This window comes from Apus apus, chromosome 28, assembly GCF_020740795.1.
Source record: "Apus apus isolate bApuApu2 chromosome 28, bApuApu2.pri.cur, whole genome shotgun sequence".
NCBI classification, from domain to species: domain Eukaryota; kingdom Metazoa; phylum Chordata; class Aves; order Apodiformes; family Apodidae; genus Apus; species Apus apus.
The window spans coordinates 28,859-51,494 of NC_067309.1; the positions used below are offsets into that span (position 1 = coordinate 28,859).

Sequence of the window (22,636 nt, forward strand, 5' to 3'; positions counted from 1 at the left end):
CCCCCCCCCCCCCCCCAGGCTACGGCTTTGTTGACTTTGACAGCCCCACAGCGGCCCAGAAGGCGGTGACAGCGCTGAAGGCCAGTGGGGTGCAGGCCCAGATGGCCAAGGTACAGCACAGCCCCTCGGGGACCCCCTCCCCGACACCCGGAGCCCCCCCCCCGAACCTCCCCTGACCCTCTGAACCTCCCCCCACCCCCCCAGCAACAGGAGCAGGATCCCACCAACCTCTACATCTCCAACCTGCCGCTGGGGGTGGACGAGCAGGAGCTGGAGGCTCTGCTGAAGCCCTTCGGGCAGGTGGTCTCCACCCGCATCCTGCGGGACCCCCACGGGGCCAGCCGGGGCGTGGGCTTCGCACGGTACGGGGGGGCTGCGTGGGGGCGTGCAGGGGGCAGCGCGTGGGGCTGGGGGGCCCGGGAGGACAGGGGGGGTTTGGGGCAGTGCAGGGGTGGGGAAGCTGCATGGGGCCCGGGGGGGTCCTGTGCCTGGGCCCCCCCCCCGAGCCCTGCTCGCCCCCCAGGATGGAGTCCACAGAGAAGTGCGAGGCTGTCATCACCCACTTCAACGGGAAGTACATCAAGATGCCCCCAGGGGTGCCAGGTGGGCTGAGGGGTCCTGGGGGGGAGTGGGGGGGGGGGCAGGGCTGGCTGAGGGAGCTGACAGCCCCTCCCCACAGCCCCCCCGGACCCCCTCCTCTGCAAGTTTGCGGACGGGGGGCAAAAGAAGCGGCAGAGCCAGGGCAAATTTGTGCCCAACGGGAGAACCTGGGCCCGGGATGGCGACACGGTGAGGGGGGACGGGAGGGGGGGTCCCACGGTGGGGGCTGACCCCCCAGTTGGGGGGGAGGAGCTGAAGGGCAGCCATGACTCTTTTGCCCCCCCCAGGGCACCGTGACCTTGGCCTATGACCCCACAACAGCGCTGCAGAATGGGTGGGTGCCCCAGGACCCCCCCCCAGACCCTTCAAGGGGGAGAGGGCTGCTCGTGGGGCCCCCCCACCCCTGACCCCCCTGCCCCCAGGTTCTACCCCGCACCCTATGGCCTGGCCCCCAGCCGGATGATCGCCCCCCCAGCCCTGGCCCCCTACTTGCCCTCCCCGGTCTCTTCCTACCAGGTACAGGGGGCTTTGGGGGGGGTGGTGTCCTCGAGGTGGGCTGGGGGGGATTGAGGGGGTGACAGAAGTGGGGGGGGTCCCAGTAGAGGGAGGGGTGGGGTGTTTTGAGGGGAGGGTTGGGGGCTCAGGGGAAGCTGTGGGTCGGGGGAGGGGGGGTTCCCCGGGGGGGGGGGAGGGGCTGGGTGTGCCGGGAGGGTGCGTGTCCTTGTGGTGGGGGGTTCGGGGGGTGCCAGGAGGGGGGGGGTGTCTCTCTCGGGGGGGTCTCTCCCCCCGCCTGCGCCCACCCGGTCGCTGCGGCAGGTCCACGGCCCCGCCTGGATGCACCAGTCGTACCTCGTGCAGCCCACGGTGAGCGCGGGGGGGGCGGGGGGGTGGGAGCCCCGCCCCTTGCCCCGCCCCTTGCCCCACCCACCGCCACACCCTGGCAGCCCCGGCCCCGCCCCCCAGTCCCGCAGCCCCGTGTCCCCCTCTCTCCGTTCCCCTCCGCCCCGTCCCCCCCGCCCCGTCCCCCCCCACCCCGGTCCCCGTGCCCCCCCCCGCCCTCTCCCCCCGCCCCATCCCCGGGCCCCCCCCCCCCCCCGCCCCGTCCCGCGGTGCTGACGCTCCCGCAGGGCGCGGTGCTCGCCCCCGCTGTGGACCACGCCGTCCCCCTCCAGCCCTCCGTGGTGGCCCCCCTGGCCCAGCAGCTCGGACACCTCTCGCTGGCCGGTGCCGGCACGGTAAGACCACCGCCCCCAGCCCCGCGCCCCCTTCCCCCCCCTTCCCAGCCCCCCTCGCTGATACCGCTGCTCTCCCCAGTACGTTCCCGCTGCTGCCGCCGTCCCCGGAGCCTTCATCCCGCCGTACCCGACGGTGCCGCCCCCCCTCCCGCTGGAGGTGAGTGCGGGGGCCGGGGAGGGGGCGGGGGTCTCTGTGCGGGGGGGCTCAGGCTCTGCTCACCCCTCCCCGCAGGACGGCAGCGCCGGCCCCAGCCACGGCCCCATCGAGTCTCCGTCCGAGCCCGGCGCCTTCCCCTACCCCTACCCCAAGTAGCGGGGGGGGGGTCGGCCCGGGGGACCCCACCCCCCGCGGGACCCCGCACCCGCTGGGAGGGGCTGGGCCGGGACCACCCGGTGCTGCCCCCCCTCCCCCCCACCACCTTTTGGAAGAACCCCCGCCCCAGCCAGGGGTCCCTGAAACCAGGGTGGGGGTCCCAGTGCCCGGGGTCCTGCTGCCTCTCGCTGCCCCACGAGCCCCCCCCGCCCCCCCCCCCCCCCCCCCCCCCCCCCCCCCCCCGGAGGCTTTTTCTTCCTCCTGCATTTTTAAAAAAACTAAAAGACAAAAAAAAAGAAGAAAAGATGACAGATGCCACCTGGGGGGGCTGGGGGTCCCTGGCCACCCCCCTCGTGCTTCCAGGGCCCGCGGCCCGCCAGCCCCCCCGCGCCGCGGCACCCCCCCCCCCCGTGCCTTCTGCTGCCTGGTGCCCCCGGTGCGGGGTCGGGGGGGGGGCCATGGTGGACCCTCCCCCTCCCCCTGCCGCGGGATCCAGTGCCCGGGCACCAGCCCCCCCCGCAGGGCCGGGGGGTCTGCATGCTGCCCCCCACCCCCCCCCGCCCCGGCCCGGCCCGGGGGGGCAGGACAAGTGCAATAACCTCCCCCTGCCCCCCCCACCACTTCCACGGGCACCCTGAGGGTCACCCAGGCACTTTAGAGTCCCCGCGCCTGGGGGGGGGGCTGCGACCCCAGCCCCCGCACTGCCCCCCCCCCCCCTTGCCCTGCAGCGACAATCAGGGGGTCCCACGGGGCGGGGAGGGGGGGCGGCTCTTGCAACCAAAGATTGAGGGAGCTGTGGGATGGGGCTGAGCTGCCCCGCCTCCCCCCAGCTTTGCCACCCCACGCCGTGGGTCTGTCCATTCGTTTCTCCCCGCGGGGGGGGCACAGCCCCCTCCCCACTTGCTTCCTGCCCCGGGGCCGGCCCTGCCTGTCCCCCCAGCTCTGCCCGGGGCCTCCCGGTTCTTCCAGCCCCCTCCTCCATGCAGTGGAGTCCCTGGTTCCCCCCCCCCACCGGGGCCGAGGGCCCCCGCTGGGGCAGGGGGGCACCCCCAGTCCCCCCCGGGGGCAGTGGGGACCCCCTGCCACACATCTACCTCACCCCACAGCTCGGTGTGTGCTCAGCCCAGGCTGGGGGGGCAGGGGGCTGTGGCCCTTTGCCCCCCCCGCAGGGTGACGCCCCCCCCCCCCCGGTTTCAGCCATCACCCACCTCTCCTGTTGCTGCTACTGCCCGCCCCCTCCCCCCCCCAACCTGGGCACAGCCCCTTTGGTCGGGGGGCACGGGCCCCCCCAAGGAAGGAACCAAAGAGGGAGACCCACTGCCACCCCCCGGGGGCTGGGGGGGAGCTGGGACCCCCGTGCTGAGCCCCCACCCGCTGTAGGGGGCGTGGGGGTCCTACTGGCCCTTGGGGAGGGGGGGGCTCAGCTGCAGAGAAGCCGAGGCCCCCCCCCCCCGCCCCCCTTTAATTTATACGTAGTGCATTTTGTACAGGTTTTTAAGTTGCTTTTTTTTAAAATCTCGAGAGGTTTCTAGTTTTGTATTTCTTACTCCTGCTTCCGCGCTCGGCCCCCCCCCCTCCCTCCAGCCCCCTGCCCCGAGCCCCCCCCGCCCCCCCTTCGAGGTTTTTTTTCTTTTGTTTTTAAATAAAAAGGCAATAAAAACAAACGCCTCTGTCATGTGGGGGGGGGAGGGAGGGGGCATAAGGGGAGGTCCCGCAGCTCAGGATCCCCCAAAGCAGCCCCCAGCTCTGGGGTTCCCACCCCCCCCCCCCATCACCCAGCCCCCCCATGGTCCCCCAGGCCCCCCACAGGCTCAGACCAGCGGGTGTTTATCAAACGTGAGTCATTTATTCTCGAAGGCGACACGGGGGTGGGGAGGGTCCTACAGCTCTTGGGGTCATCGACAGCAACGGGGGGTGGGGGGGTGGGGAAGAGCGGGGGGCGAGTAACCACTGCCTCCCCTCCCCCCCCCCCCCTTTCCTTTCAACCTTATTAAAAATGAGATTGGTCCTAAAAATATAGAAAGAAATAAATTTAAATCCACAAAACCTGTACATTATCAAAAAGTCACTAAAACGACACGGCTGGTTATAGAAAAGGGGGCGGGGGGGGGGGGGGGGGGGGAAGGGGTGTGTGTGGGGGTCGATGCTCCCGGTGATGCTGCAGCCCCCAGCCGGGGGCACCGGGGATTTGGGGGGGCAGGGGGGAGAGGGTTAAAGAGAGAGGATCCCCCCACCCCCGTGCACAGGTGGGGGCTGCGGGCACCGGCCGTGGGGGGTGGGGAGGGGGCGTCAAAACCGGGAGGGGGGGGGGGGAGGGAACTGAACAAACACGAGAACAATAATACAGAGACTCCCGAAAACTTTCCCACGACAGAAAAAAAAAAAAACAACCAAAACCAAAAAACAACCAGAAACCTGACAGATCCGAAGGTGACTAAAAAACAAACCACAAAAAAAGTTTGTTACAGCGCAGTTATTTAGATAAAATATAAATATTTATGCGTAATATAAAGTCAGTTCAAATAGACTTCAAATCCACACCTTATTTCAAAGCAAAAAAATAAAATAAAATAAAAAGTTTCTGAGGTTATCTGATAGAAAAAAGGCTACTTTGAGAGACGGGGGGGGTGGGGGGCGTGGTCGGGCCCCCCCTGCCCAGGTAGGTGAGTTGTTTTCAGTGCTCTGTGGGGCTGGGGGGGGTCGTGCTGGGCCCCCCCCCCCAACCTCGCTGAACCCCCAGAGCGAGTACCCGTAATATCCTGGCCGGGGGGGCCCCAGCCTCCTCCCTGGCTGCCCACCGCACGGGGGCACATGGGGTGGCAGGACCCCCACCCCAGCTCGGGCCCCCACCAGCTTGGCGGGGGCCCCATCCTCACCCAGTGCAACCCCCCAGAACCTTGGGAGTCTGGGGGGGGGTGGGGCAAACACCCACCTGAGGCTTCAAGTCCATGTTGGGGGGGGGGCCAGGGGGGGCCAGGCCCCCCCCGGGGCCTGCAGTAGCATCCCTGAGGGATCCTGGTGTGGGGCTGGGGGAGGCCGGGACCCTGGCCCAGCCCTGGGGGTCCTCGTGCTGGGGAGGGGGGGGGCCGGGCTCTTCCTGAGACGTGGGGGCAGGGAAAGGGGCTACTGGACCCCCCCCCCCACCCTCCCAGTTTGGTCCCTGGAGCTGGGTGGGGAGGGGCCAGTGGCCGCCCCGGCAGTGGAGGAGGGGTCTGAGGGCAGCGGGGGCTGCGCCAGGGACCCCCCCTCCCTGTAAAGTGTCTGCGCGGGCGGGGGTCCCGGCCGGGGGGGGTAAGTCCACTTTACTGGCCGTTAATGCATGTAGACACCGCACAGGAGTGCTCGGACATTCACTACGAACTATTGCTATTATTAAATATTCCCAGCGGGGGGGATGGGAAGGGGGGGGGGGTGGGCTGCTTCTGTTTCTTAATTAGAAAATAAAATTTAAAAGAAAGAAAAAAACACCTCTTTTTTTTTTCTTTTTGGCTTACACAGTCTGTGAGTTTGTGGTGCTGGGGAGGGGGGGTCTAGGGGGGTCCGGGCAGCGGGAAGGGGCCAGGGGCGCCCGTTCGCACTGGCCGGGGGGGCCCCCGCAGGATCAGCAGGCAGCGAGATCAGCTCCAGAGGAGTCAGTTCTTGGGGGGCACGGGGGGAACCCCAGCCCGGGCCCCCCTCAGGGGGTAGTAGCATGTTTTCCCTGATAAAACTCCTCCCACCGGCTCTGGAAGAAGCGGCGCATGGCGCGCCCGGCCCGGCCCACCGCGGACTCGTCCTCGTTGAAGGTCTGGCAGTTGTCGAACACCAACATGGCATCGGCTGCAAACTCCTCTGAGCTGGAGTACCTGGTGGTGGGGGGAGCGTGGGAGGGTGTGGGGGGGCCTGGGGGCACGAGGGAACCCCGACACGAGACCCCAAGAGAAGCTGTTTGCAGGGGGTGAATCCCCACATGGGACACATGTGCCCCCCGGCCCAGAATGGACCACCCCTCCCACCCGACGCAGGACCCCAGAGGACCCCAAGGGACCCCTCCCCAGGAAGGGGACCCCTGCTCACCCGCCCTGCAGCAGCCGCGTGCGCATGGTGGCGAAGTCCATGGGGTTCTTGATGATCCTGCGGTAACCGGGGACCAGGCGGGGGTTGACGGGCTCCAGGAAGGGCCACGCGTCCTCGTGTGACTCCATCTCCATCAGGATGATCCTGGGGGGCTGGGGGGTCAGGAAGAGCCCCTGGGACGCGGCCCCAGCCCCCCCACGCCCCCGGCCCCACTCACTCGCAGAAGGTCAGGTCGCTGGGCTGGCCCCGCAGTGTCACACCCCGGCGCTTGAGGGGCCGTGGCCCCCGGCCCGGGGGGGGCAGCCCCTCGCGTCGGCGCGGGCCCGGCCGGCGCCGCGGGCTCCCCGTGTCCTCCGCCGTCCCAAAGAGACGCCCCCGCTTCCGCTTCTTGCCACGTCGGGGGGAGAGGGGGTCCCGGTACTGCCCCGCCTGTGGGGAGGGGATGGGGGTCACCACGAGCCCAGGTCAGCACCAGATGGAGGTGGGGGGTGGGGTCTGCCCCAGGACCTACCCGGGAGACGCAGACGGAGCAGAACCAGTCGCCCTCGGGCACCTCCGTCATCTTGGGCCGGTGGCAGTAGAGGTGGCAGCCGCGGTCGCAGCCGTCGCACAGCAGCAAGTGCTCGTCGTCGTCCCCGCGCCGGCAAACCAGGCAGGTCTGCGGGGAGGTGGGCTCAGCCGCGCCAGGGAGGGGGTCCCCACCACCCTGAGGTGCCCATGCCTGGCCCCCCTGCCCAGCACAGGGGTCCCCACCACCCTGGGCTCTCACCACTCTGTTGACCGACTTCTCCCAGGCGATGGACTTCTCCAGCTGGTAGATGCAGAGGGCGACCTGGGCTGCACTGCGGCACCGCTCCAGCGTCTGCCGCCACGTCCGGACCCGGGGGGTGATCTCGTAGGCTCTGCCGTGGGAGACGAGGCTCAGCCGGAGCCGCCCGCATCCCGGCGGCACGGCCGGGGCAGGGGACAGGTCTCACATCTCGGTGGGTCCCAGGCTCAGCTCCTCGGGGCTGCTCAGCACGACCTTCTCCACCACCACCTCGTGCAGGGGCCAGAGTGGCTCCTTCAGGTAGCGCCGCTCCAGGTTCTGCTCCAGCGCCGCCAGCCGCAGCACCGCCAGGTCCAGCGGGTTGGTGCGCTCCCGGCACAACGGCAGCCCGTCCCGCCGGCTCCGCACTGTGATGTCCTCCAGGGGCTCCACTTTGTGCTCGCAGTACTGCAAGTCATCCCGCGTGGAGTCGGGGCTGGGGCAGGTCCAGCCCTGTGGGAGAAGAGGGGCTCAGGGTGGGCACGGGACAAGGCCACCGTGCCAAGGCCACCGCGTGCCCGGGCGACACCCACCCGGATCTGCAGGTCGGCCATCAGCACGCGCTGCTCCAGCTCCTCCACCCACTGCAGCACTGAGAGGTCAGTCTCGTAGGCTCTGTCCATCACCGACCACCGGGCCAGGGCTTCCTGAGACACGGCGGCACCAGCCGCCTCGGGGCGCAGGTGGAAGATGGGGTCTGGGGGCAAAGGGTGGGCTCAGCAGGGGGTCTGGCCGCAGCCCCCCACCCCGGCTGCCTGGGCAGCCCTTACCTGTGGTGGAGCGCAGGCAGACCTCCCGCAGGAACTCCTTGTGCTTGGTGAGGTGCTTGTGCAGCGCCTTCTCCCGGATCCCCCGCGGGTGCAGGGCACGGGCCACGGCCTCCAGCTCCTCGGGGTCCTGCACCCACCACCAGCCGCTCTGCATCTCTGCAAGGCAGCACCACAGCACTCAGTGCCCGCCAGCAGCACCGGCCCTGGGGGTCCAGGGGGTCTCAGAGCTGGGCTCTCACCAGGGGGAACGGGCTGCTCCGTCAGCTGGGTCAAGTACTTCTGTTCAATCTGCCTAAAGAATTTGGTGGGGGGCCGCCCTCGGCGCTTGGGCTGCCCCGGCAAGTCCTGGAGCCTCTCCAGGCTGCCTCGGCTCCGGGGACAGGCACCGTGGGCCCTGGCACTGGCAGACACTGGTGTGGAAGCGAGCAGAGGGGCTGTGGGGTCGTCCATGGGGAGGCCATTCAGCTGTGGGGGGATGGAGTATATTGGAAGGGCTGGGCACAGCCCCCCACCCCTGCACCCTCCAGCCCCCCAACCCTGTGGCCATTTCACTTCTTGCCAGGTCAGCTCCAAGGGCTGAGTGTCCAGTGCCCGGGCAGAAAGTCCCACTCTGCTCCCCCTGGTTGCCTGGGGAGGTTCCCCCAGGGTGGGAGTGCTGGGCACAGCTCCCCAGCCCCAAGCACATACCTGCCTGGCTGAGCCCCTGGGCAGCTCACCACGGGGGTGGCCACGGGGCTGTGTGGGGGTGCGCAGTGAGGGCTCGGCTGAGGAGGTAGCCAGGGGGGCTTGGTCATCGCAGGGTGTCCGGGGCAGCAGGTTGAACCAGGGCCCCTGCTTTTCTGCAGCCTCTGGGGCACTCTCTTCCTCCTCCTCTTCCTCCTCCATGGGGTCTGACGGGGCTTTGGGTGGTGGGAGCCTCGCGTCCCCCTTGCCTGGGCTGCTGGCAGGGGTGAGGACGGAGTCCTGGAGCAGGGAGGACTGGGTCTGGCTCAGCCAGGAGAGGAAGGCAGACTGGCTGAGGTCATGCTGGCTCTGCCCCAGCGGCTCCAGCTCCTCCAGGACCCCATTGAGGGGTGAGGGTCTGGGCCCGCTGTGCTCCGACTGCTCCTCTTTGCTCTTCCGGGGCCGGCCGCGGGAGCGCGAGGCTGTGCAGCTCGTCCGGCTGGGAATGGGCACTTCCACCGGCTCCTGCTTCACCGGGGAGTAGTGGGGGAAAGTCTTCTCCTTGGGGGGCTCCGGGGGCTCTGGCTCAGCTGCTGCGGGGGCAGGAGGAGGTGGTGAGATGCAGGGTCCCCCTCCTCACTGGGGTCCAGCCCCAGGAGCCCCATCCCCACTCACCCTCGGTGCCCTCCACAAAGATGCCGCCCAGGTGGGGCAGGACCCAGTACCGGCGCCGGTACCGGTCCTGGCCCAGGGAAGCTGCTCGCAGTGTCTGTGAGGAATGGAGCAGCTTCTTGCGGAAGAACATCTGCCTCTGTGGGGAGAGAGTGGGGCAGTGAGGGTTCCTGAGCCCCACAGCAGGGGCTGAGCCTCCAGCCCTCTGCAGCCCCCTCACCTTGGCCAGCTTCTCGATCTGCCGCTCCAGCTCTGGGATGCTGGATGCAGACGTGTCCGCCTGGGGAAAGGATGGGTCCTGTCAGGGATGTGCAGGCACAGAGAAGAACCTGGAGGGCAGCTTCCAGCCCCTGCCCCCTGAGCAAACCCTGAGGCCACCCACCTCCTCCTCCCGGCGGGATTTCCGTCCCTGGCTCTCCTTCTCCTCCATCTCCAGGCCTGTCTCCTCCGTTAGGCGGGAGCTGCGTCGGCGCCGACAGTCCTCCAGGCCCGTGATCTCTGACTCGGGACGGCCGGTCCTCTTGGCCAGGGCCACCTTCAGCCTGCCCAGACATAGCACAGGTGTCCACTGCCTGCCCCTCTGCCAGCCCCACTGCCTCCCTTGCCAGCTCCACTCTCCAGAACCCAGGGGTACACGGTTACACCGCAGCACCAGAAAAGTGACCCCAAGTCCCCCAGCCCCAGAGTGCAAAGGGGGCCCCATCCAGCTCGGAAGCCCCCACCCACCTGCGCAGTCGCCCTTCAATGATCCACTTGTTCTTCCTGTAGTGGGACATGTTGTCCAGGGTCTTGTCGATCTCGCTGCAAGGAGAGGGGGGTGGCTGTGGCTCCCCTGGGAAGGAGGGGCCAGAAGCAACGGCCGCACTGGTCCCCCAGCCCCGCTCACCTGATGATGAGGGCGCTGCTGTTCAGCTCGTTCACCAGGAAGGCCAGGATGGCAGCTTTCCTCTCCGGGGGCAGCGCCTGGAAGGGCTTGGTCCGCAGCCCCTCACACAGCTCCTCACCTGCCCCGTGTGCCGTCAGGAAGCAGCGCAGGATCTCAGAGACGGTGTCGCGGTTCAGACTGATCTCAGACACCTTTTCCCCCAGGATCTTCAGGGACTGGGCAGAGCAGAGGTGAAGTTAGGGAGACCCTCCTGCCTGATGGGGATGCACCCGAAGGGTAAAAGCAACAAAAGGAGGATGCCAGCACCCTGCAGATGGGAAAACCAGGGCCAGGAGCCCAAGCAGGAACAAGCCCAGGGGTGTCCTAGGCAGATCCAAGCAGGGCTCCAGGTCCCTGCAGCAGGACAGGAGCACCCCAAGGGCCAGAGGCCATCCGGGCACAGGGAGCGGGTGCAGGAGGCTGTAGCAAGAGCAGCACCTCCTGAATCTGGGCTCCGTGGGCAGTGACACCCCCAACCCAACCAGGGCAGGGCCTGAGGGGGCAAGGGCAGCTCACCTGGCAGTAGGGCGGCAGCCCGGGGTCGTAGAGCGCAGCCTGCAGCAGCCGCACCAACAGGTCCTGCACCTCGCCTGTGCTGTCGCCCACCCCCAGCAGCCCCTCCTGCAGCACACACAGGCTGGGCACGTCCTTGGCTGGGTCGAAGCCCAGGACCTTGCCATAGCTCTGGAGAAACTCCACGACTGTCAGGCAGTTGGAGAAGGCGCAGCTGGGCAGGATGAGGCCCGGGATGCGGGAGAAGGCTGGCAGGGGCTGTGGGGAGGCCAGGGGATGCTCAAGGCACTGGGCAGGCTGCTGCCTCACCAGCTCAGCCTAGCTAAGCCCCCTGGCACCCCAGCCTACCTGGTGGTCCCCCAGGCACATGTCCTCTGTGGGCTTCTTCATCTCCTCCAGGATGAGCTGCTGCCGCCGCCGCTCCTCCAGCCGCCGCTGGGCCAGCAGCCCCTTGTCCGCCTTGCGAGCCCCTTTGCCTTTCTTCTCCTTGGGCCGGGCTTTCTCTTTGCCCTTCTCTAGTTTGCCCTTCTTCTCCTTGGCCTGAGGACAGACCCCAGAATTCATGGGGACAGCAGCTCCATCTCTTGCCCTTTCCCAGCCCACTCATAGCCTGTGGACTCACCTTGGATTTCTTCTTGGTTTCCTTTGCTCTGGGGGCTTTGGCTTCCTGCTTCTGCTTGTTCTTGGCCTGGAAGGGACAGGATCTCCTCAGGGACCCGGTGGCCTTTCTGCACCAGGGAAGCCCCTACCCCAGACTCAGAGCAGCCCCTGAGCCACACGCAGCTGCCTTTACCTTCCGCCTCATTTTCTTCTTGATTTTGCTCATTTTCAGCTTGTCCTCCTCGCTGAGCACCTCTGTGGGGGCAGAGAGGGAGGGGGTGATGGACCGGCCGCTGCAGTCACACCAGAGCCAGGCTGTGAGGGGCTGCACTGAGCTGGGGGGTCTGGAGGGGGGGTACCTTGGGCTTCCAGCTTCTTCAGCAGCCGCGCATCCGTCTTGCTCAGCAGATCGACCATCTTGGCCTTGGGGGGGGCGGCCCCGGCCGCGCTTGGCAGGCGGCGGCTCCTTGGGTTTGACCTTCTCGGCATTGCGGGGCCGCCCGCGCTTGCCTGTGATGGCCTGGATGCGGGAGGGAATCTCCTCGGGGCTCAGTTTCACCCACTGCAGACCCTGCAGCACAAACACGGGTCACCCACCTGCACAGCACAGTGGGGGGAACAGGGGGGTTCAGTTGCACCCAGACCCACCTCAGGTGTGTCCCGCTCCTCATAGAAGTCTCCCACCGGCATGCGGGGGCTGAAGCTGAAGTGCTCGCGCCGGACATCCTGCACCACATTCCTGCTCAGGTACTGGGGGGGAGGAGGAGGAAGAAGGCTGTGACGGGGGCTCAGCACTCCTGGCTCACAGCAGGGGGGTCCAGCAGGGCTGGGGGCTCTGGGGCAAACCAGGACCGCAGGTCACCCCACTGCACCTGGGGACCGCACCTTGATCACCTCCGGGAACTGCTTCATTCTCTTCCCACAGGGTCCGTAGTACCAGGTCTCTCCCTGCCAGCGATGGTTCCCCCTCCGGATCCGCACCTCCCGCCTCCACCTGTGCACACGGAGGCTCAGCCCGCGCCGGGGGGCGGCGGGGGCTAGGCGGGGGGACAGGGCCACGTACCCGTGCTGCAGGGGGAAGCGCACCTCGTCCTGCGTGGCGATGCGCCGGCGGGGGATGTCACCTGCGGAGAGGAGACGAGGTGCTGGGCTCGGGCGCTGGTGGGGACGGGGGTCCAAGGGAATCCTGGCCTTACCTGCTGCCGAGGCACTCAGTGGGGCGGCCTCGCCCTCTGCTCCCAAGGCGGCAGAAGGCTCTGGATAGCTGTCAGCAGCAGCCTCCTCCTCCTCCTCCTCTTCTTCCTCCTCTGCCGACGGGGCTGGGGACTCAGGCTCCAGTGGGGGGTCGAGCTCCAGGGACCTCGACTCCTCCGGCCCCTCGTGGTTGATGCTACCGTCTGCAGAGCCAAGGTCAGGGACGTCACCGCAGCCGCCTTCTCGCTCCGCCCATGGCACCGGGCAGCTCCTGCCTGTCCCGGGGGCTGCGGCTGCGTGTCCCCTCCCCGAGCTGGGGAACACCCCATAGGGCTTGTGCCAGACAGGGGCAGGTGCCAAGGCACCATCACCCCAGCTCCCACCGGCACATGCGGGGTCCCCGCTCTGCCCAGACACGGAGCTGCCGTGGAGGCTGGTAGGGGTGGCCGCCCCCCAGGGACACCCAATTGTGCTGGGGTGGCATGTACCGTGCAGCGAGCTGGGGCCAGCGAGCAGCGGCGGGGGCGAGGGGCTGGTGGGCAGCAGGCTGAAGGGTCCAGCGTGGAGAGGAGGGCTGGTGGGCAGGTCGGGAGGTACCTCCAGGGGGGATTTGTCGCTCACCAGCTGCGAGTCATCCATGGCATAGAGGTCCCCAGTGCCAGGGTCTGGGGGAAGCAGTAGGAGCAGGGCTGGGGGCACGTTGACCCACATGTCTGCTCCTGGGGGGATGTTTGGACCCCCCAGATGAAAAGGAGCCAGCAGACAAGGGGTTAAGGGGCTGGGCCCCCCCCCCCAGCCACGCCCCCTCCCCGAGCGGAGGAGCCCAAAATGGCCGTGGCGATGGCTCGATGTTCACCAGCGCGGAAGTTCAGGCGCTGAGTAACCGCCTCGTCACGGAGCTGGGAAGGACGGGAAGGAGCCGGGAGGCCGGCGGGAGGGACGCAGCGGGACGCGGGACCGCCCCTGCCCGCCAGAGAGGCCTCCTCTGCTACAGCCACATCCACGGCCACCATCCGGAGGGAACAGACGGGGCAGGGCAGGCAGGGCTGGCTGTACCAGCCGGGGGCAGGCAGACCCCCCACACCCGCAGCCCCCCTACCTCTGGCCAGAGATTCGAAGGGCTCCAGGGGGTCTCCGCTGAGGATGTGGGCGTCCTCCAGCTGTGGGGCCATGGGCGACGTGTCCCCCAAGCAGCTGCTGCCCACACTGGGGGACAGGCCAGGCCCCTCCTGCTCCAGCGGCACCGGGCCAGGGACAGACACGTTGTAGTCACAAATCTTCAAGTCTAAAGGGAACAACAGATGAAAAAGCAACCCTGTAGCAGTAGGAGGTGACAGCACCTGGGGCCTGGCCACCCTCATCCAGGGTATGACCCGATATGAGCTGCTGCCATTCCCCACATGGGGAATGTGCCAGGCCTCCCCATGCACGCAGCCCCCTGCCCCGGCACCCAGCCACCCCCCAGCCCACAGAGGGGGATCACTGCTCTGCCAATGAGGATGCTATGGGCTGTGCCCAGCTGGGTTTGACAAGATCCCAATGCTGATTCTGAGCTGTGACAGGGCAAACCTTGGCAGGGACATGGGGCAGGTGACTCGGAGGGGTCAGGTCCCCCCAGGACCATGATGCCTGTCCCCACCATCCCAGCTTGGGGCCGCAGCACCCTGGACCACAGGTCTGCCCACCTGCACCAGCAGTGCGGGGCTCCTACCTGTCTGCGGCTCCTCCAGCTCCATGCTGCCCACCAGTCCGCCCCCGTTCTCTGCCATGGCAGGGGGGATCTCTTTGGCTGTGGTGTCGGCGTCCCCCCCGCCGGGGCCTGGCTCCTCCGGTGGCAGCGAGAAGGGCCGAGTGTCAGAGCCCAGCATGGGGGAGGGCTGGGCCGCTGCGAAGAAGCCGGCTGGTCCGTTCTGCATCAGCTCGAAGCTCTGGTCATGGAAGGAATCGTACAGCTCCTGTGAGTCGAAGTTCAGCCCCATGGGGCCAGGGGTGCCGTTGCCCCAGAACTCCTGCCCGGCCCCCCGCAGGTTGCTGCTGTGGCCAGGGGATGCCGGCCGGGACCCCCCAGCCATGCCGTTGAGGGGGAACTGTCCGAGGGGGGCGAGTGCGGGGGCAGCAGGGCTGCCGTCCTTGAGGCCGCTGGCGGGCGGGAACGGAGCGTAGTCCCAGAGGCAGTCGTAGGTGCGGAGCGGTGGGGAGCCGGCGGCAGAGGTCCCTGAAGTGCTGGGGTGAGATACAGTAGAGAAGCCATTGACATTCGTGCCCCCGTTCAGACCTGCAGGGAACCAGAACAGAGAGAAGCGGGTCAGCAGCACGCAGGGACACTTCTTGATGCCTGGAGAGACAGATGAGAGGAGTTGAGGACAGACGGACAACCAGCCCAGCACCTGCCGAGTCCCTGCCAGGACTGAGCTGGGCGGTTGCACCCCGAGAGCCGCAGCACAGCTCTCCCAGCTCGGTGACACCAGCTCTGCCAGGGGCTTCACCGGCACTGGGCTGAGAGCCACGGGATGCCGGGGATTAGCCAAGCGCCTGGCAGGGCTGTGCCAGATCAGCTGACCAGCCAAATCCACATGGAGACCCTGTTCCAGCACAGCTTTTCTAGGCCAAGGCGGCAGCGGGCACACAACAGACCCCTGGCCCCGCTGGGGCACTTACTTTTCCCTTGGGTGGGGAAGCTGAGCAGGGAGCCAGGGGGGAAGGGGCTGTCCCCTGAGGCAGGCGTGGGTTTCGGTCCTGAGGCAGCGGGTGCAGAGGAAAGGCCAGTGAAGTTAAAATGGTTGTTTGTTTCCATTTCTGTGGAGAGAAGAGGCACCGGGTCAACCACTGGGGGGAACCAGGGAGGGTTGGGATCCTCTGCTCCCGCACCGGAGCAGAGCTGAACCCTGTAACAGGCAGTTACACCACTGGTGTGGGCAGGGAGACAGGGAAGCACTGGGTTTCCAAGCTGGAGCTGGAGGGAAACACGGTGGGGCTGGGGAGGGAGAGGTATGATGGTGAAAGCCCCTCGGCAACATGGTGCCCCTCACCAAGCCCCCAGCAGAGATGACCTCTGGCAGGGCAACACCAGTGGGAAGAGCTTGTCCTGGCGCTCCAGCACCCCAGAGACAGCCACCACCGACACCGCGCTCGCCCGCACTGCTTCCCACATTAAACCCAAGCACTCAGATCCCACTGTTGCCATCCTGAGGCCCTGGCACACACTGAGACCACGGGAGCACTGGCAACTGCCAGTGACCTTCACCACCTGGGAACCACAAACACCTTCTCTGAACCAGAGGACCGGGAGGAGGCTCCCAGTGGGGCCAGCCCCAGGACAGGGCCCTGTGATGCCACCGGCACAGGCGGCAGCTGCCTGCAGTGGTCCCTGCACAGGGGGCAGGAGAGTGGGGCTGGGGGGGCACAAGGCCAGCAGATGAGGCGAAATCCGTGGTGTTGGCAGGGACCCACAGAGACACCCTGCAGGGCTGCCATGGTGCCCCTTCCTGGCCATGCACCCAAACCTGCCCTGGGCCAAGGCGGCACCGGCTCTGCCAGCCACTCCAGAAGGGTCGACGCTGCCGCAGCCGCGGCACTTTGGCAGCAGCTCATGTCACGGCCCGTGTCGAAACCCAGGCGGGGATTTCATCACAGCCGTGCCGGCTGGTGCCCGGGTGGAGGCCAGAGGGGCCGTGGCCACCGAGATGTCTCCCGGCCAGCCGGGAACACCGGTGATTCATCCACCAGAGAAACCCGTATGGGCGGTGACGCAGCTGCCACACACACGTCGCTCCCGGACGTCCCGGGGTGGCCCCGCAGCCACCCCCCCACAACCCATGAGCCAGGGGCTGGCACAGCACAGCCCAGAGCCCCTGGAGACACTGGCCAGGGAGGCTGAGAACAGAAAAAGCCTTTCTGGTGCCAGCCGGCATGCGATGCCTGGCTGGGAATGCCACTCCCAGCGTTTGGAGGTCAGGGGAGGCGGCACAGGGACGTGCCAGGACTGGACAGGTGGCGGCCGCAGACCAGGATGGATGGAACGTGTCCAGGCACAGGGAGGGGGCCGGGAGCTGCAGGGTTGGGGGGGTTGGAGAGCCGCACCATGGCCCAGAAGGAAAGAAAAGCCGGGAAGGGGGGAATTAACGATGGAGCAGCCGTGGAGCTCCAGCTGCGGCAGCCCAGGACGGGTCTGGCGGCTGCAGCGCGGCCACCTGCGCCAGCTCTGGGGACGTGCAGGGCCCAGCTCCGGTGCGGGAACACCCCGCGCCCGGCGGGTGCCGGAGCCGCCCTCGGCATCCCCGGCGCGGCCGCGGTGCGGGCAGAGGCCGCCGCCTGCCCGGGGCTCCCGCTCCCCCTGCAGCCGCACGTGACCCCGCGCCCGGCCGCAAACTGGGCCACGGCGTAACCGGAGCCGGGCACGGCGAGGAGCGCGAAGGCCGGGACACGGCCCCGGGATGCGCCGACGGCGGGTTGGGAACCTCGGGCCCGGCGGCACCGCCGGGGTGGGACCGGCAGAGATGGGGGGGGGCTGCTCCCGGGGGCCGATCCCCAGCTCTCACCGGAGGGGACAGAGCCGATGTGGCAGCGTCCACCAGCACCAGTGGGGGTCGGGGGACACGGGGCGTCTGTAGCTGGGGTCCGTCCCCCGGACGGTGCGGACACCGGTGCCGTTCAGCTCGCCCCCCCAGCCCGCAGCACCGGGAGCGAGACGCGACCTGATTAAAAAGGACGTTTCAAAAACAACGAGACGCAACAACCGGCTGCCATTTCCCGGCCACTTCCAGCGGCGAGGGGGGGGGGAAAGATGACACGGACACGGGGGACTGGGCCCCGGACGGAACCCTCGCCCGGCGGGAACCCCCTGGGTCCTGCGGCAAGGACACCCCCCCCCGCAGCCCCCAACCGGGTCTCGAGGGGATGGGGGAGCGCCCCGCCCCCACCCGCCGCCGCAGGGGGGTCCCGGCCTGTGCGGGGGCAACGGAACGGGGGCGGGGGGCGGACACGGACGGTTGAGGAGGGGCGAGATGGAGGGGGGGCTCCGTCCGGCGTCCGGGATGTGAAACCGGGGGGGGAACCAACGGCACCGGCCACCAAAGAGGGGGCACGGGATCCCCGCGGCCCCAGAGGCCTCACCGGAAGGGGCGCAGGGGGTTCACCGGGGGTCGGTAAGGTAGGGGGGGGGGGTCTCGCCGGGCACCGGGATTGCGCTACAGGGGAAAAATGTCTCACCAAGGCCAGTAAAGGGGCAAAGTCTCGCCGAGGCCGCCCCCGGCACCCCGCGCCGAGCCCCAACCGCCACCCGTCCCCCCCCACCCGGCCGTTAACGGCCGGCGCCGCCCGCTCCCCCCTCCCCCGCCCCGACCCCGCACCTGGCAGGCGGCAGCGGGGCCCGGGCCCGGGTCAGGCGGCGCGGGGCGGGGGGGCGGCGCGGCATGGCGGGGCCGGGGGGCCGGGCTGGGGGGCCGGGCCGGGCCGGGGGGGCCGCAGCGCTCCTGGCCCGCAGCGCCGAGCGGAGCCGAACCCGCCGCGCACCGGCAGGAAGCGCCTCGCGCCCCGCCCCCCCGCGCGTCACGGCCGCCGCGATGGCGTCACCGGGAGCGGCGTCACCGGGGGCGGGCCGGGCGCCCACGTGGGAGGGGATCCCCGCCCCCGCCGGGGTCAGGGCGGGGGGAATCCCTGCGCGGGGGCGCCCCCCCCTCCGCCCCCCGGGGCCGCCCCCTCCGGTTCACCTCCCGGACCCCACCCCGGCAACCGCCCCCCGGGTTTTCCTCCCCGCAGCCCCGGCCGGACCCCGGAAAACGGCGGCTCCGGGGCAGGGGGAGCAGACGGGACCGACACCGATACCCCTCCAGCCCCGGGCGCTCCCCGGCCCGGCGCAGCCGCGAGGACACCGGCGCGACCCCCCCCGCGCGCCCCCGGCCCCGCGCGCTGCTCCGGCTCCCGGGATCCCTGCTGACGTCACGCGGCAGCAGCCGAGCCGGGAGCACCCCCGGGTACCGGCCGGTGGGGACAGAGGGGGTCCCGGTGCAGGGGGGGCTGTCCCGGTGCGGCCCCGGGTGAGAGAGCGGGGGCGAGATCCCTGCCCGAGGCGGGAGAACCAAGGCCGGGGCTTCCTGGGGGAGGGGGGGAATCCCGGTCCAGTGGGGGGCGTTCCAGTGCAGGGCCGAGAATCCCGGTATCGACCCGGGGGTCCCGGAGCGGATCGGAGGGTCCCGATCTCTGGGGTCCTCCCGCGCGGTGCGTACCTGGGGCGGCGCGGTCGCGGTCCCGCTCCCGTCCAGCCCGGTGAGCTGCCGGTGCCGGTGTCGGCGCAACGAGCTCCCGGCCCCGCCTGATGTCAGCGGCCACCGCCCCCCCCGCCGCTCGCCGCCATTTAAAGGGACCGCGGTCCTTCAATGGTTGGGGGAGGGGGGGTTCGGAGACACCCCCGCACCGGGGCCGCGCAACGTCCCCCCGGGGGACCCGCCCCCGCTCCGTCGGGTACCCCCAAGGGAAGAGCCCGGCCTCGCGGGTCGGTAGGTCCCGGTGCCCCCTGGGGAACGAGGGGCGCAGCCGGTGCCGGAGCCTCGCGGTGGGGGGCGTTGGACCGGTGCAGCCCCCCGGGACCCCGCGGACAAAGCGGCAGCTGCCGGGGCCGGGGCGGGGCTTTGTGCAGCAAAATGGAGCCTGAGGTGGGGAGGGGCGGACAGACGGACAGACACCGGTGCCAGCATCTGTCCCCTGACCCCAGGTGGGGGAGGGTCCGCATTTCTCCCACCTCCTGGGGACCCCTCCACGGCCTCTGGGGTCCTGGTGGCAGCTGAGCCCAGGCTTCAGCTCAGCTCCTCACGGTCCTGCTGTCCCCCCCGCAGCAGAACAGTCTTGGGGAGGGGAGCGGGCGAGAGCAGAGACCCCCAACAGCCCAGCCCACCTGTCCCATGAGTGAGGGACTCACAGGACCCCAGCACATGAGGCCTCAGGATGTTTTAACGGATGTTTTATTGGAAACGTTAAATACTGGGGGTCCGGCCCCAGGCGGGGCTGGGGGGGGCAGTGGGGGGGTGCCCCTCCTCATGCATGCTCCTCGGCCAGCTTCTCTGCCTTGGCCACTGCCTCCTCGATGGGCCCCACCATGTAGAAGGCCTGCTCTGGTAGGTGGTCATACTCGCCTGAGAAGAGACACTGCTTCAGTGGGGAGAGCAGGGGGTCCCCAGCTCCCTCTGGGCCCCCTCAGGGGCCAACTCACCTGCCAGGATCTGCTTGAAGCCCTTGATGGTCTCCTTCAGCGGCACCAGCTTGCCCATGTGGCCAGTGAAGACCTCGGCCACCTGGAAGGGCTGTGACAGGAACCGCTGGATTTTGCGTGCCCGAGCGACCGTCAACTTGTCCTCCTCGGAGAGCTCGTCCATACCCAGGATAGCAATGATGTCCTGCAGGGACTTGTAGTCCTGCAGGAGGGGAGAGAGGGGGTGAAGTGGCTAGTGGTGGGCTTTGTGTCCCCCCCAGATCCCTTGCAAGGGCTGCCCTGGTCCCCTCACCTGCAAGATCTTCTGCACCCCTCGGGCCACATCATAGTGCTCGGGGCCCACGATGTTGGGGTCCATGATGCGGGAGGTGGAGTCCAGCGGGTCCACGGCCGGGTAGATGCCCAGCTCGGCGATGGCGCGGGACAGCACCGTGGTGGCGTCCAGGTGGGCAAAGGTGGTGGCGGGGGCAGGGTCTGTCAGGTCATCAGCAGGCACGTAGATGGCCTGGGAAGGGAGCAGGGGACGGTGGGAGTGGAGGGCTGGTGGGCACGAGGAGGGCGCGGGAGGGTCGGCCCTGCCCTCACCTGCACTGAGGTGATGGAGCCCTTGCGTGTGGTGGTGATCCGCTCCTGCATGGTGCCCATGTCGGTGGCCAGGGTGGGCTGGTAGCCCACAGCGGAGGGGATTCTCCCCAGCAGGGCGGACACCTGAGGGACACGGAGCAGGTAAGGGCCGTGCGAGGGGGGTAGCAGGGCCTGGCCCCCCCTGGCACCCAGCACCGACCTCAGAGCCCGCCTGGGTGAAGCGGAAGATGTTGTCGATGAAGAGCAGCACGTCCTGACCCTCCTGGTCCCTGAAGTACTCGGCCACTGTCAGTCCTGTCAGGGCCACTCTGGCGCGGGCACCTGGGGGCTCATTCATCTGCCCGTAGACCAGGGCGACCTGTGGGCAGGACCCCAGTGTGGGCATGGTGCTGCTCCACTGCCCCCGGGACCCCCGGACACCCCCAGAGGCAGTGCACCTTGGACGTGGCATCTTTCAGGTTGATGACCCCGGACTCAATCATCTCGTGGTACAAGTCGTTGCCCTCGCGGGTTCGCTCCCCCACGCCGGCGAACACCGAGTACCCACCGTGGGCTTTGGCCACGTTGTTGATCAGCTCCATGATCAGCACCGTCTTGCCGACACCAGCACCTCCAAACAAACCTGGGGGAAAGAGGAGACCAAATCACCCCGAGCCATCATCACTGCCCCTGCTGTCTTCCCTCACCCCTTTCCTCCTCAGATCAATAAACGTAGCTTCAGCCAGCTCAGAAGAATGAAAGTCAAATGGTTACTCATCAGTGAAGGAAACCACTGCAGCCCTGGACGGGCTGGTGGGTGCCCCCCTCCCCAGACACCCCCTGTTCCTCTGGGACCAACGCACCGATCTTGCCACCCTTGGCATAGGGAGCCAGAAGATCCACCACCTTGATCCCTGTCACCAGGATCTCCTGCTCAACGCTCATCTCCACAAACTCGGGGGCTTCAGCGTGGATGGCAGCAAACCTGGGGGTGGAGAGGAGCAGCCCTGACCCTCCGCCACGGTGCAGGGGGGAGACCACGGGGGTCCCTGCTGGTGGCCCAGGGCAAGGCTGGTGCTGCAGAACGTGCTGCAGCCTGGGCAGAACCTGCCCCCCCAGCCACCGGCTCCTGGCTGTGGTGTCACTCACTGTTTGGTCGTGATGGGGCCCCTCTCATCGATGGGCTCCCCAATGACATTCATGATCCTGCCCAAGGTCTCAGGGCCCACAGGGATGCGGATGGGAGCGCCCGAGTCCAGCACCTTCTGTCCCCTCACCAGCCCCTCTGTCCCATCCATGGCGATGGTGCGCACCGTGTTCTCCCCTGCCAAGGCCCAAGGACAGCGTCACAGCAGAGTCCCCGGCTGCCCCTGGGGCAGCTGCTGGCGGCCTCCACAGGCCCTGCCAAGGGAACAGGCTGCTGGGATAAGAACCAGCAGCTGCAAGACCCAGGGACAAAATAGCACAGAGAAAAACCGAGTCCAGGCCACACTCAAGCTGCAGCCCTGGAGACCAGAGCCCTCTGGCAGCCATTTTCCTCCTCCTCAGATCGAAATCCGTGGCTTCAGCAAGCTCAGGAGAACGAAAGTCATGTTAATACATCATCACAGGAGGAGCCTCCCCTCCCACCGCTCTGCGGCAGATGCTCACCTAGGTGCTGGGCCACCTCCAGCACCAGCCGCGTCTCTCTGCCCTGCACCTCAAGGGCGTTCAGGATGGGGGGCAGCCCCTCGTCGAACTGCACATCCACCACGGCGCCGATGACGGCCACGATGCGGCCGGTGGTGGAGCCGGCCTTGGCGGCGGGGGCCGCCTGCGCGGCATAGTCCCGTCCTGTGGGGAGACGAACGGTCAAGGTCGGGCGGGGAAAGGGCAGCTCCGGGCTCCCACGTGCCTCGGCGGGCAGAGCTGGGGCTCCCCTGCCCCCCTTGGCTCCCCTGGAATGTGCACAAAACCCTGCACCCTCCTCAGAGCACCCAGGACCCCCACAGCCCTCTCAGTACACCCAGGACCCCTGCACCCTCCCCGATGCACCCAGGGCCCCCAGCAGCCCTCAATCCACCCAAGACCCCCGCACTTACCCCACTGCACCCGGGGCCCCCCTGCATCCGCTGGACCCCGCCCAAGAGCCGCTGTTCCCCCCCATGCCCAGTGACACGGACCATCTCTTCGCCTGCGCACGCGGCGCGGCACAGCTCAGCCCGCTCCGTCCCACCACGCTAGCGGGACCCCAGAGCTGCCCCCCGGACCCCCACCCGTGCAGGCCCCAAGGTGACCCCGAGGCCTCCCCGCACTCACGCGCCCCGACAGCGGCGACCGGGCCGGCCCCGCGGCTGAGGAGCAGCGGCAGGAGGTCGCGGCCCGGCCCGGCCCCGCGGCGCAGGAGGGGCCGAGCGGCGGCGGCGGCGGCGGCGGCCGAGCAGCGACCCGCGAGCCCCAACATGGCGGCGCCGACTGAGCCCCGCGGCCCGCCCGCCCCACACAGCCCCGCGGGGCGGGGACAACGGTCGCGTCACCGG

The 22,636-nt window shown here is 68.6% G+C and overlaps 3 protein-coding genes and 2 non-coding genes across 5 annotated transcripts; 1 reads left to right on the forward strand and 4 right to left on the reverse strand.

The window, feature by feature from the left end:
• Positions 1 to 17: 17 nt before the first annotated feature.
• Positions 18 to 3,827, forward strand: RBMS2 (RNA binding motif single stranded interacting protein 2; the record flags this gene model as incomplete). The annotated part of the gene is made up of 10 exons (XM_051641375.1): positions 18 to 110; positions 205 to 362; positions 524 to 603; positions 680 to 789; positions 888 to 934; positions 1,023 to 1,116; positions 1,417 to 1,464; positions 1,728 to 1,835; positions 1,915 to 1,992; positions 2,068 to 3,827. Coding segments are annotated over 10 exons (897 nt in total), but the record flags the coding sequence as incomplete, so codon positions are not given.
• A 145-nt stretch (positions 3,828 to 3,972) lies between these two features.
• BAZ2A (bromodomain adjacent to zinc finger domain 2A) lies at positions 3,973 to 18,643 on the reverse strand. Its single transcript, XM_051641461.1, is given in 29 exon segments — positions 3,973 to 5,993; positions 6,205 to 6,348; positions 6,422 to 6,633; positions 6,716 to 6,862; positions 6,974 to 7,465; positions 7,546 to 7,709; positions 7,783 to 7,938; positions 8,022 to 8,247; positions 8,470 to 9,038; positions 9,121 to 9,256; positions 9,338 to 9,397; positions 9,500 to 9,659; positions 9,844 to 9,918; positions 10,004 to 10,218; positions 10,559 to 10,813; positions 10,904 to 11,095; positions 11,178 to 11,243; positions 11,349 to 11,410; positions 11,515 to 11,587; positions 11,589 to 11,726; positions 11,804 to 11,905; positions 12,041 to 12,149; positions 12,219 to 12,279; positions 12,352 to 12,552; positions 12,838 to 13,014; positions 13,449 to 13,634; positions 14,061 to 14,624; positions 15,008 to 15,145; positions 18,574 to 18,643. Coding segments are annotated over 28 exon segments (5,247 nt in total). The 5' UTR covers positions 15,144 to 15,145; positions 18,574 to 18,643; the 3' UTR covers positions 3,973 to 5,824.
• Positions 18,644 to 19,289: 646 nt separating this feature from the next.
• Positions 19,290 to 22,595, reverse strand: ATP5F1B (ATP synthase F1 subunit beta). The gene is made up of 10 exons (XM_051641486.1): positions 22,416 to 22,595; positions 21,768 to 21,950; positions 21,267 to 21,441; positions 20,981 to 21,102; positions 20,576 to 20,760; positions 20,338 to 20,496; positions 20,139 to 20,261; positions 19,846 to 20,058; positions 19,554 to 19,755; positions 19,290 to 19,476 (listed from the first exon to the last, which is right to left on the reverse strand). The coding sequence occupies exons 1-10, from the start codon at positions 22,558 to 22,560 to the stop codon at positions 19,379 to 19,381; spliced, it is 1,605 nt and encodes a 534-aa protein (XP_051497446.1). The 5' UTR covers positions 22,561 to 22,595; the 3' UTR covers positions 19,290 to 19,378.
• Positions 20,831 to 20,904, reverse strand: LOC127395095 (small nucleolar RNA SNORD59). Its single transcript, XR_007891725.1, has one exon. It is a non-coding gene; the product is annotated as a small nucleolar RNA SNORD59 (small nucleolar RNA).
• On the reverse strand, positions 21,657 to 21,731 carry LOC127395096 (small nucleolar RNA SNORD59). The gene has a single exon (XR_007891726.1). It is a non-coding gene; the product is annotated as a small nucleolar RNA SNORD59 (small nucleolar RNA).
• Positions 22,596 to 22,636: the final 41 nt, after the last annotated feature.

What these genes read in the sequence shown, in the direction of transcription:
- ATP5F1B (XM_051641486.1), bottom strand. Translation starts at nt 22,560, where the DNA reads ATGTTGGGGCTCGCGGGTCGCTGCTCGGCCGCCGCCGCCGCCGCCGCC. An exon ending in TCACCCAGGCGGGCTCTGAG is followed by an intron (nt 20,262 to 20,337) that starts GTCGGTGCTGGG and finishes CGTGTCCCTCAG; the next exon opens with GTGTCCGCCCTGCTGGGGAG. An exon ending in CTTCAAGCAGATCCTGGCAG is followed by an intron (nt 19,477 to 19,553) that starts GTGAGTTGGCCC and finishes GTCTCTTCTCAG; the next exon opens with GCGAGTATGACCACCTACCA.